At 45.7% G+C, this 11,528-nt stretch overlaps 2 protein-coding genes across 3 annotated transcripts in view; one reads left to right on the top strand and one right to left on the bottom strand.

Moving 5' to 3' along the window:
* The first annotated feature begins 881 nt into the window (after window positions 1-881).
* The window catches only part of tbk1 (TANK-binding kinase 1), an 11,885-nt gene continuing 1,238 nt past the window's right edge, over window positions 882-11,528 (top strand). Inside the window, exons 1-20 of one of the 2 annotated variants that reach the window (XM_030440577.1) lie at window positions 882-999; window positions 2,670-2,776; window positions 3,723-3,863; window positions 4,050-4,179; window positions 4,329-4,510; window positions 5,875-6,035; window positions 6,113-6,223; window positions 6,569-6,748; window positions 7,026-7,222; window positions 7,329-7,387; window positions 7,477-7,568; window positions 7,868-7,969; window positions 8,052-8,130; window positions 8,656-8,777; window positions 8,861-8,937; window positions 9,035-9,074; window positions 9,895-9,996; window positions 10,089-10,185; window positions 10,329-10,429; window positions 10,709-10,780. In XM_030440577.1, coding sequence (XP_030296437.1) covers window positions 2,690-2,776; window positions 3,723-3,863; window positions 4,050-4,179; window positions 4,329-4,510; window positions 5,875-6,035; window positions 6,113-6,223; window positions 6,569-6,748; window positions 7,026-7,222; window positions 7,329-7,387; window positions 7,477-7,568; window positions 7,868-7,969; window positions 8,052-8,130; window positions 8,656-8,777; window positions 8,861-8,937; window positions 9,035-9,074; window positions 9,895-9,996; window positions 10,089-10,185; window positions 10,329-10,429; window positions 10,709-10,780 — 2,132 coding nt within the window. In that variant the 5' untranslated portion in view covers window positions 882-999; window positions 2,670-2,689. Of the gene's footprint in view, window positions 1,000-1,020; window positions 1,571-2,669; window positions 2,777-3,722; window positions 3,864-4,049; window positions 4,180-4,328; window positions 4,511-5,874; window positions 6,036-6,112; window positions 6,224-6,568; window positions 6,749-7,025; window positions 7,223-7,328; window positions 7,388-7,476; window positions 7,569-7,867; window positions 7,970-8,051; window positions 8,131-8,655; window positions 8,778-8,860; window positions 8,938-9,034; window positions 9,075-9,894; window positions 9,997-10,088; window positions 10,186-10,328; window positions 10,430-10,708; window positions 10,781-11,528 lie in introns of those variants that run through there. The other variant, XM_030440578.1, reaches the window with a different exon arrangement.
* The window catches only part of crebl2 (cAMP responsive element binding protein-like 2), a 19,751-nt gene continuing 17,769 nt past the window's right edge, over window positions 9,547-11,528 (bottom strand). Inside the window, exons 6-7 of the transcript XR_003986782.1 lie at window positions 10,633-10,718; window positions 9,547-10,547 (exon numbers count right to left, since the gene is read on the bottom strand). The gene's annotated coding sequence lies outside the window, so the exon portion shown is untranslated. The remainder of the gene's footprint in view (window positions 10,548-10,632; window positions 10,719-11,528) is intronic.

Below are 11,528 nucleotides of genomic sequence, written 5' to 3'. Positions count from 1 at the left end.
TTAAAATCTAAATGTTTCATCGTCAGTTTAAATATAAACGTAATCCTCCTGAAATAACTCATAAGATTCAGAGTGACGTTATTTATGTTCTTCATAAACGTTTAAATGTTTAATAAAAAGATTGATATTTTTTAAATGTTTTACATTCAATGTAAAATTAGGTCACATCTAAATTAAAATGAGTTATATACAGATTATTAATCATAATTTATATCCCAAATCAGATATTTGATTGTGTAGAAACTGCATCACATCTTTAATCTCTTATTATTTATTTTATTGTGTGAATCTAATACTCCTCTTAATTTAATACTATTTTCCTTGTTTTTAATATAAATGAAAGAAACAGTTATTAATTTAGCATCTTATCAGGAACATCATGCAGCAAACAGAAAACTTCAAGTTTAAAAAAAATATATGGTTTAAAGAACATTTAATGGAAAATAAAAAAACAAAAAACAAAACATACATATAATAATTTTTGTGTTAATTTCACTGTTCAGGATTTTAAATTAATCTTTAGAATTATGAAATAACCATCACATATCTACATGTATGTCCACAGACTGAAGAACTGATAAGATTACTGATCAGAGTATTGATCAGAGTCCAGCTCAGCTGTCTCCAGGCTGGTTTTCATTTCCGGGAAGATTTGACGTTCGTTTGCAGTTACCGTAATAACCCATCACAGCCAGAAGTGCGCACAATTCAATTTCACTGAAGTTGCCGCGGTGGTTAACACTGACACGTGATGTTCGTGTAGGTGGATGAGCGATGAAACCCGGAGGAGAAAACCGTGGAGGAGAACGGTGCGTTAAGAGTTATTGTTAAATGAATATCCGAAGCTAAAACATGCGCATCATTCCAAATCTGTCCATATTCTGGGTGTTACGGTAACTCCACAACACGCCCCTTTATGCACTCTATGCGCTGATTGGCCTGCTAGCGTCACATGACCGGGGAACAGCGGAAGAAGAGGACTCGGCCGCAGACAGAAGGGTGAGGAAATAAACAAAATAAAAACCATTAATTTTAACGGGAACCATTGCGGTGAGACGTTATTCGGCGGCGCCGGTGTGAAGCTCGGCGTGTTAGCTAGCGGCCCCGCTGTTCTGCCGCAGTTAGGACGGTTAGCTTGTTAGCACCACGCAGGTTTAAATCACCGCGTTCAGTTCCCATTTCTGTGTCAGTCAGCGCGACGTCCGCCGACAGAAAGTGAAAATAAAGCAGCTCGCGGTGATTTGACACGATAACGGCGACAAACTGACGGTCAGACGAGTTTCAGAAGCTAACTGCGCTGCGGGTCGCTCATTTCTGCGCTGACGTTAGCTGGTTTCAGCGCCAGCTCGTCATTAGAGGAGGTGAAGGTGTGTGATGATGATGATGATGGTGATGATGGCGGGCTGACGGGCAGCAGCTCCACCGGGTCTCGGTACCGGAGCTGCTGTCTCATCGTGTCCGCCGCGGAGGATTCTTCTCTCCGCTGGTTTTTGTTGTTTAAGGCCTGAAACGGGAATTTCCCACCGACACACCGGGACGTCACATTACGTCACGATAACGCGCTGACGTGGTGAGTGTTGAAGACCGGAAGTGTCGAAATGAAAAATAAAATAACAAATGACCCAATTAATAAAATAATATGACCTCAAACGCTCTGGAATGATAAGATGGGACGTAAATTCATAATTCAGTTTTAATGTACTCATTTTATTTATATTTTTTATTATTTATGTATATATTTTTATTATTTAAATGTGTTATATTACTTTATTTGTATTTATTATGTAATGAATTATTCATATCTATTTACGTTAAGGGCTGGTGAGTGTATTTATTTCTGTATGAACTTCGATAATTTCTTTAGAACCACCACCAGCTTCACAACACTGTATAAAGAGACAGTCACGTTAAAATGGAAACAAAAAGGGAATTAAAAGTATTTTACTCGTCTTTAACAGTCCACACTGATGGTGGAGTGAAAACATTAGAGGCATCAAAGACAGTAAGGTTGACATTTAAACAGGAGCATGATAAGGTGATATTAACATATAAAAATTGAGGTTTGCATTGAAAAAATAATGTTGTCATTAAAAGTAATTTTAAAAAATTGACATGAACCCAGAAAGACTCATGTTGGTGTAAGAAAGATATTTTTAGCTTTTAAAAATGTCTATTTAATTGTTTATTAATTTGAGGCTTTCATTTCTGTGTGTGTTTTTGGTTTTGGCAGCTTCAGGCCTCCATAAATGATTTGCAGGCAGTGAAATGTAAAACTTGATATTTATTTTATTCCTCTGCTTTTTGTTTTGCACCATCAGATCATTTAGTTACTAATAAAATAAATAAAACATTTTTTTAAGTAAATATGACTTCAAACAGAGTTTATATAATGTATATAACTTAAACCTATGTATTTTTCTACAGAATATTTATATAATTGAAGTGAATAAAACAATATAAATGTTTGTTTTATTTGACATCTCTTTTAATATTGTTGGTTCACATTAAACACTGTTAATTAATTAATTAATCAAATGAATGTATTAAATCTAACTGTCTGATGAAAGTGATCATGATGATCAGGTCGGGTCCTCGGCTCTGCTGCTCTCTGGTTTATTGACGACATCGATCAGTTGCTCTGTGATCGTTCAGCTGTTTGTGTTTTTCAGGATCACTCGCCGCCGACACGATGCAGAGCACCACCAACTACCTGTGGCTGATCTCAGACCTGCTGGGTCAGGGAGCCACGGCCAACGTCTACCGCGGCAGACACAAGGTAGGAACCAACAGAACCGATCACTGACGGGTCACTGAGCGGGTCACTGAGCGGGTCACTGAGCGGGTCGCTGACGGGTCACTGACGGGTCAGAGTGACGCAGATCTTTGATCCTGTCAGGTTCTCTGAACAATACGAGCCGGCTGGAATCAAATCAGGAGCCACAGGACAGACCGGTGATCAGGCTTAAAACAAATGAATGTAAAAATACAGAACTTTGGATCTGATGTCACTAAATAACATCTGATCAGAACTGAATAATCTGAAGCTGCAAAGTAACTAAAGTCATCAAATAAGGAGTAAAAGTAGAAAATGGAAGCTGGTACACGAGATCAGTAGTCGAGTAAATTGTCGTTAGTTACATTTCATCACTGTTTGTTCTGAGAATAAGAGTTTTATTTTCCTCTTAATGTAAATCAGCTGCAGTTATCGATCATCGCTCTCCTGGATTACTAATGATCTGATTCGGCCCTGATCTGAACCCTTGGGTCACCATGAGGTCTCACTGCAGCCTGGTTCTGAACAGACAGCAGCTACTTTAGTGTTGAGTTCTGGGACCGGAGGACCGGAGGAGGCAGGACGAGCTGAACAGCCTGTTTGTTCTCCAGCTCTCACAGATCAGACGTCACACTTTGTGTTTATAGTCGATCCAAAAGTGCTCCAGGCTGAAAACTCCACCGAGAGGGAATTTCCCCAAACCCTCGACCTGAATCTTTAAAGTGTGGGGATCCGTCTGAACCTGGTCCTCCGTTTGAATCTGGTCTTAACTGTCATTAAACGTTGGCGCCTCGGGTCTGACAGGTCGACGCTGCTCACAAAGTGGTTTCCACTGAACATCTGTGAAAGTGTCGAGATTCATCTTTTAGTTTGAGATTTACACAAAATGTCAGGAATGCAAATGTTTGAAGTCGTGTGTCTAACTGTGAGTTTGTCTGTGGAACTGTAGAAAACTGGAGACCTGTACGCCGTCAAAGTGTTTAACAACCTGAGCTTCCTGAGGCCGCTCGACGTCCAGATGAGAGAGTTCGAGGTTCTGAAGAAACTCAACCACAAGAACATCGTCAAGCTGTTCGCTGTGGAGGAGGAGGTCAGTGACGCTCGCAGCCAACGCGATTCACTCAGACGCTGCTGATCGGCAGGTTTATCTCCACATGTGGAGCGAAAACCTGCAGATGTAGATGTTTGTCAACTTGTAACAGTCACGTTTCCTCCACAGCGTTTTTCTTCAGTTGTGTTCTGTGAGATTAACTCGTCCTCTTCTTCCTCCTGTCAGTCCAACACCCGTCACAAAGTCCTGGTGATGGAGTACTGTCCCTGTGGAAGTCTCTACACCGTGCTGGAGGAGTCGTCCAACGCTTACGGACTTCCCGAGGACGAGTTCCTCATCGTTCTGCACGATGTCGGTGAGACAGTTTGACCTCCTGACAGCTTCACCTTCACTTCCTGAGTCCACTCACTTGTAGAATTCTGTTTTCACTCATTAATTGCTGTCAGAGCTCTGAAACGTTTCCCTGACTCTGAGCTGTTCTCTGCTCGGCTGTTGTGTGTTCAGTGGCAGGTATGAACCACCTGAGAGAGTACGGCATCGTTCACCGGGACATCAAACCAGGAAACATCATGCGTGTGATCGGAGAGGACGGACGCTCCGTCTACAAACTGACAGACTTCGGAGCAGCCAGAGAGCTCGAGGACGACGAGCAGTTTGTGTCTTTGTACGGCACCGAGGAATACCTGGTGAGGAAACCAGAGAACACCTGGGGAGGCAAACCAGAGAACACCTGGGGAGGGAAACCAGAGAACACCTGGGGAGGGAAACCAGAGAACGCCTGGGGAGGCAAACCAGAGAACGCCTGGGGAGGGAAACCAGAGAACGCCTGGGGAGGGAAACCAGAGAACGCCTGGGGAGGCAAACCAGAGAACACCTGGGGAGGCAAACCAGAGAACACCTGGGGAGGGAAACCAGAGAACACCTGGGGAGGCGAACCAGAGAACACCTGGGGAGGGAACCAGAGAACACCTGGGGAGGCAAACCAGAGAACAGGGGAACCAGAGAACACCTGGGGAGGAAACCAGAGAACACCTGGGGAGGAAACCAGAGAACACCTGGGGAGGGGAACCAGAGAACACCTGGGGAGGGAACCAGAGAACACCTGGGGAGGGAAACCAGAGAACACCTGGGGAGGCAAACCAGAGAACACCTGGGGAGGGGAACCAGAGAACACCTGGGGAGGGAACCAGAGAACACCTGGGGAGGGAAACCAGAGAACACCTGGGGAGGGAACCAGAGAACACCTGGGGAGGGGAACCAGAGAACACCTGGGGAGGGAAACCAGGAGAACACCTGGGGAGGGGAAACCAGAGAACACCTGGGGAGGGGAACCAGAGAACACCGGGGAGGGAAACCAGAGAACACCTGGGGAGGGAAACCAGAGAACACCGGGTGAGGAAACCAGAGAACACCTGGGGAGGGAAACCAGGGAACACCTGGGGAGGGAAACCAGAGAACACCTGGTGAGGGGAACCAGAGAACACCTGGGGAGGAAACCAGGGAACACCTGGGGAGGGAACCAGAGCACACCTGGTGAGGGAAACCAGTGATCACCTGGGGAGGGCAACCAGAGAACACCTGGGGAGGAAACCAGAGAACACCTGGTGAGGCAAACCAGTGATCACCTGGGGAGGCAAACCAGAGAACACCTGGGGAGGGAACCAGAGAACACCTGGGGAGGGGAAACCAGAGAACAACCTGGTGAGGGAACCCAGATGAATCACCTGGGGAGGCAAACCAGAGAACACCTGGGGAGGGAACCAGAGAACACCTGGGGAGGGAAACCAGAGAACACCTGGGGAGGGAACCAGAGAACACCTGGGGAGGCAAACCAGAGAACACCTGGGGAGGCAAACCAGAGAACACCTGGGGAGGGAAACCAGAGAACACCTGGGGAGGGGAGGAATACTGCTGAGTGTCTGAATGTCTGTGATCAGTCAGTCGCTCTTTAAGATGTTAGGAAACATGAAAAATGCTCGTCACAGTTTTGCAGGACTCCAGGATGAAGCCTTGAACTTCCTGTTGTCTTCTTCATGTGTTTCCTGCGCAGCACCCTGACATGTACGAGCGAGCCGTGTTGAGAAAAGACCACCAGAAGAAATACGGCGCCACGGTGGATCTGTGGAGCATCGGCGTCACGTTTTACCACGCCGCCACCGGCAGCCTCCCGTTCAGACCGTTCGAAGGGCCGCGCAGGAACAAAGAAGTCATGTAAGAGCAAACTGAACGATACAGAGACGACGTGAAGCATTAACACAAGACACTGATGAGCTGTTCGTCCCTCACAGGTATAAAATCATCACAGAGAAACCGTCCGGGACGATCTCCGGCCATCAGAAGTGTGAGAACGGGAAGATCGAGTGGAGCACGGAGATGCCGGTGTCCTGCAGTCTGTCCAAGTGAGTCTGAGTGTGTCGTCGTGTTGTTACCTGCAGAAACACTCACACATTCACACCTGCACACACACTGAAGTGGTTCTGTTCTCATCTGGAAGAAGAACGCATTTTACTTGTTTTAAAATCACGTGTTGTTAACTGTGTGTGTGTGTGTGTGTGAGTTTGTTTATTCTAGTCTCTGTTATCATCAAAAAGTAAAATTAGCACCAAAAAGTTATATTAGCATTAAGACGGTACGAGTCACATCTGCTGACGGTTGTTGGGATGTTCGGTCTGATCCAGACAGAAGTAACCGCTCACAGATTCTCTCAGCTGGTTCAGAACATCTCGTGTGTTCTGGTGTTTCAGGGGCCTTCAGAGCCTCCTGACTCCGGTGCTCGCCAACATCCTGGAGGCCGATCAGGAGAAGTGTTGGGGCTTCGACCAGTTCTTCGCCGAGACCAATGACATCCTGCACCGGACCGTGGTCTACGTGTTCAGCCTGCAGCAGGCCACGCTGCACCACGTCTACATCCACGAGTACAACACGTAAGACAGGAAGTCACCACCACACCGCCATGTTGTTTCTGTTGCGCAGTCAGACCTTCTGTTAACTCGGTTACTATTTTGTAAAACTTCATTGGTGAATTATTTCACTAATCAGGAGTCAGTATGGTGGACAGTCCCAGCATGCACTGGGCCACAGCAGGCCTGTTCTGAGTCAGACCTGGTCCTGGTCCTGGTCCTGGACCTGGACTGTTTCTTCATGTTCTGCTCTGGGTTCCTTCAGTGTTTCTGACGGCTGCTGTTCTCCACGTGTCCACAGGGCGGCGCTGTTCCAGGAGCTGCTGTCCCGCAGGAGCAGCATCCCGCTACACAACCAGGAGCTGCTGTACGAGGGCCGCCGCCTCGTCCTCGACCCCAACCGCCAGGCCAAGACCTTCCCCAAAACCTCCAGAGACAATCCCATCATGCTCGTGAGCCGCGAGTCCGTCGCCACCGTGGGCCTGATCTTTGAAGACCGTACGCAGCTTCCTGTTTTCATTCTTCTGTCTGATGAATCGTGTCAGACGTGTTTCTGTCTGAACTCCAGGAAGCTTCAATGATTTAAATCCTTTTGTCTCCACAGCGAGTCCTCCTAAAGTTCAGCCTCGCTACGACCTCGACCTGGACGCCAGCTACGCAAAGGTCCTGACGCAGCACCACGATGATGACGTTTAATGATGGAGGATTGAAACATGTTGTTTGATTATTAAATGTTTGTTGTTGCTCTGCAGACGTTTGCTGGTGATGTTGGACATTTATGGAAGACGTCAGAGTCTCTGCTGGTTTATCAGGAGCTGGTGCGGAAAGGAGTTCGAGGTTTGATGTGAGTTCACTTCAGTCTGTTTTGACCTCAGTGACTCAGATGTGCAGATCAGTTTGCAGCGAGCCGGTCGGCTGAAGAACCGTCCAGCCGGTGAAGTAGCTCACTTCCTGTCTGCTGCCAGCCTGGTGCATAAACACCAGGTGGAGCAGAATATCCAGTTCCATGACCCGTGTAGAACCATGTCACATTAAACCCAATAAAACTCAAAGACACGACCATGTTGAGACATTCTTATCAACAATGACTTTAATGTTACAAACACAAACATGCAGATAACAGCAGAGTGTTGATGTGTGCAGAGAGCTGATGAAGGAGGACTACAGTGAGATTCTACACAAGAAGTCTGAAGTTTTCCATCTGTGCAACTACTGCACACAGATCCTGGAGAGGACCGAACAGCTGTGAGTCACACACACACACACACACACACACACACACACTTCATCTACCTGTCAGATCATCACATGACTTCCTGTCGTGCAGGTTCGAGGTGTTGATGCAGGCCAACATGCTGTCGTCTGAATACGACGAGATCTCCGACATGCACAAGAAAGTTCTCAGAGTGAGTGCTCGCTTTATTCTTCATATCGAGGTGGTTCAGGAGACTGTACTGTCACAGAGGCCCGTTCACACCTGCTGACGGGTCAGACCCAATCACTCAGTCAGGTGTTCTGTGACCAGAACCATCAGAAGTGATGTAAAAGTCATGTTTGGTCTCTGTTAGCCTGACAAAGTTAGCAGCAGATGTTTGTCAACACACTGTCTGTTTGAACTGAACCAGTGACCTCACCAGACATCACCAGACTCCCTTAACAAATGTGTCAGTTTAGTGAGTTGTTGAGTTGGAGACACTTTATAAACTCTGTGAAACTCTGTCTCTGACTCATTCTGCATTATTTGGACCTTCTTGTTCATTCAGCAAATGTTCTACATGAACTTCTTTCTGTCTTTGAGTAGAAACATGGAGTCTGTTTGTCTCAGAGATGAGGAGGTGATCCATGTTAGTATCAGGTGTGAACAGCTCTCTGTGGTCCTGTCGCTGTTTCTGCGTGTTCATGACGTGTTCTGTGTTCTGGTGTGTGTTCAGATCTCCAGCTCTTTGGAGCCGATTGAACGAACGACACAAGACATCAAGAGTAAGTTCCTCTCAGGCGGCGTGCTGACCGACGGCTGGACACAACAAGTGGGGACGCACCCCGAGGACAGGAAGTAAGGCTGCGTGTGTGTTTACAGGCAGTGATATCTGTAATCTGTGTGTTGTGTGTGTGTGTGATGTGAGCTTGTTTCTGCAGTGTGGAGAAAATCAAAGTGCTGCTGGACGCCATCACAGCCATCTACCAGCAGTTCAAGAAGGACAAAGCAGAGAGACGTGAGTCCACAAACACAAATCTCAGTGCTGTTTCTTCAGTGTACAGATGTTATTAATCATTCTGAATGTCTTTGAATCGTCACATCTGTGTGTTCAGGTCTGCCGTACAACGAGGAGCAGATCCACAAATTTGACAAGTAAGTTGACTGAACACAGTTTTTACAGACGTCACCGACACAGAAACTAACGACGATGTATCAGGTCCACACGGAGGGAGAAGAAGAGAAAACAACTTCATTCACAACAAAACTCTTTTGCCACTTTATTTTCATTATAATTAAACTTAATGAAACTTGTTTCTTGTACATTTACAACAAAAGAAATTCACTTTGTTTAAAATAAAAAAAAATCACATTTCTTTTATCTCTGCAATGACTTTTGTCACAGTAATTTCATAATAATGCAACTTTTGGATAATTTACAACTTAATTCCCAAAAATCTAATTTTTTTCTCAAATAAAATGTCTTTACAACTTAATTTTCCACAACATTTTTTTTAAAAAATCTTAATTTTAACAGTTTTTCCTCATAAATTTACGACTTAATTCTCAGAAAAAAATCAAAATTTTTTTCAAAGAAATTTTGCTTTTTATTCTAATGAAATTTACACAAACATTTTTTTTTTTTTTTCGCCTTTTAGTCAAAATCATTTCACCTCTTTCTCATGCAACATCTTATTTTTCCCCAAAAAATCTTAGGAATTAAAGGTTAGGTTAAAAAAAGACAATTTTTCTTCCCAAAATGACTTTTTTCTCTTAACTTGCTGCTTTATTTTCATAATATTTGGTCTTAACTCTCATAATAATTGACTTTTTTTCAGGAAAATTAACAATAAAATGTTTTTCTCTCAACGACTCTTCATGTTTCACTGCTGCTGTAGTTTGTGTTCTCTGCCAGCAGAGGGCAGCACATCAGAGAAGTCTGACCTGTGTGTGTGTGTGTGTGTGTGTGTGACAGGCAGAAGTTGGTCCTTCACGCCAGTAAAGCTCGCTCTCTGTTCACGGAGGAGTGCGCCATGAAGTATCGCCTCTTCATCTCCAAGAGCGAGGAGTGGATGAGGTGAACGCTGCACACACACCGACAGGAAGTGGGCCTGATGTCTCTGTTGCTAGGCGACGTGTGTTGACGCATGCTCGTGTTTGTGTTTGCAGGAAGGTTCATCATGTGAAGAAGCAGCTGCTCGGCCTGTCCGGTCAGCTGATCAGCATCGAGAAGGAGGTGACGATGCTGCTGGAGAGAGCCATCAAGGTGAGCTGCACCTGCACCTGCACCGCACCTGGTCACATGACAACGAGGGTCCGCTGACCTGAGAGCAGCTTCACATCACATGGTCATGTCTGAGGTAACACCAGTGTGTGTGTGTGTGTGTGTGTGTGTGTGTGTGTGTCCAGCTGCAGGAACAGCTGCCTCAGAAGGTTCTTCCTCTGGTGTCCAGTGGGATGAAGTCTCAGGCGTACCTGAGTCAGAACACCTTGGTGGAGATGACTCTGGGGTGAGTCTCTGCGTCGTCACTTCAGCAGCATCGTTAGTTAACTGATCAGCTCAGGAACCAAAACTCCTCCTGACAGCAGCATCAGGAACATGTAGTGTTGTAGGATCTCTTCATATGTCTGTGTGGTAGAATATGAGTGTGTAAAGTTACTAAAGCTGTCAGGTAAATGTAGTAGAGTAGAAGTAGTGGTAAAACACGTGTACCTCAGATCTGTACTTCAGTGGAGTACTCGAGTAAAAGTCTGGTGAGTAACTGAGTGCCTCCATGTTGTTTGTCCAGGATGAAGAAGCTGAAGGAGGAGATGGAGGGAGTCGTCAAAGAGCTGGCAGAGAACAACCACTTCTTAGAAAGGTCAGACACACACACACACACACACACACACCCGCTTAGCTTAGCTTAGCTTAGCTTAGCACAATCACAGGAAGCAGGGGGAAACTGCTAACCTGGACTCACTTGTGAGAGACTGTTTGTCTGCAGGAAGTCAGTGTTTCTCAGTGTGAATGTTAAACCTTCAACTGAGCTGCTATTTAAGAGTTTAGCTTAAAGGGATAGTTCAGGTTTTTTGAAGTGGGGTCATATAAAGTACATATCTATAGTCGATCTGTTTCCTGCCGTAATCACTGATCAGCGCAGCCTCAGTTTGGAGCAGCAGAGAGCCGCTCCAGCCCAGACGCTCAGCTTTGTACTGCAGTGAACGGGTCCAGAGAAAAAGAGAAATTAACCACCTGAAACAAGGCTCACCTAAAAACATCTATATCAGTTCAAGTGTACGTTGTATTTCTTCTGGCACTACATTTTCTCAACGTAGAACCTCCGTGTCCCTACGCTGAAACTCTGACCCAAACAGCTGATCTGCGAGCGGCGAAACACAGTGTGAGGTCCAGTTGTGCTGATGCGTCGGGATACGGAGGTTCTACGGTTGAGAAACTGGGGCTGCGCTGATCAGTGTTTACAGTAGGAAACAGATCGACTACAGATATGTACTTTATATGACCCCACTTCAAAAAACACCAACTATCCCTTTAAGCCTCAGCCTCGGGCTCAGAGGGTTGTCACTCTGACACGTGGTTCTGACCCGGTGAGGGCTGACAGGTGATGA

Source organism: Sparus aurata, chromosome 14 (genome assembly GCF_900880675.1).
Source record: "Sparus aurata chromosome 14, fSpaAur1.1, whole genome shotgun sequence".
NCBI classification, from domain to species: Eukaryota; Metazoa; Chordata; class Actinopteri; order Spariformes; family Sparidae; genus Sparus; species Sparus aurata.
This window is presented reverse-complemented; position numbering and strand designations above follow the sequence as displayed.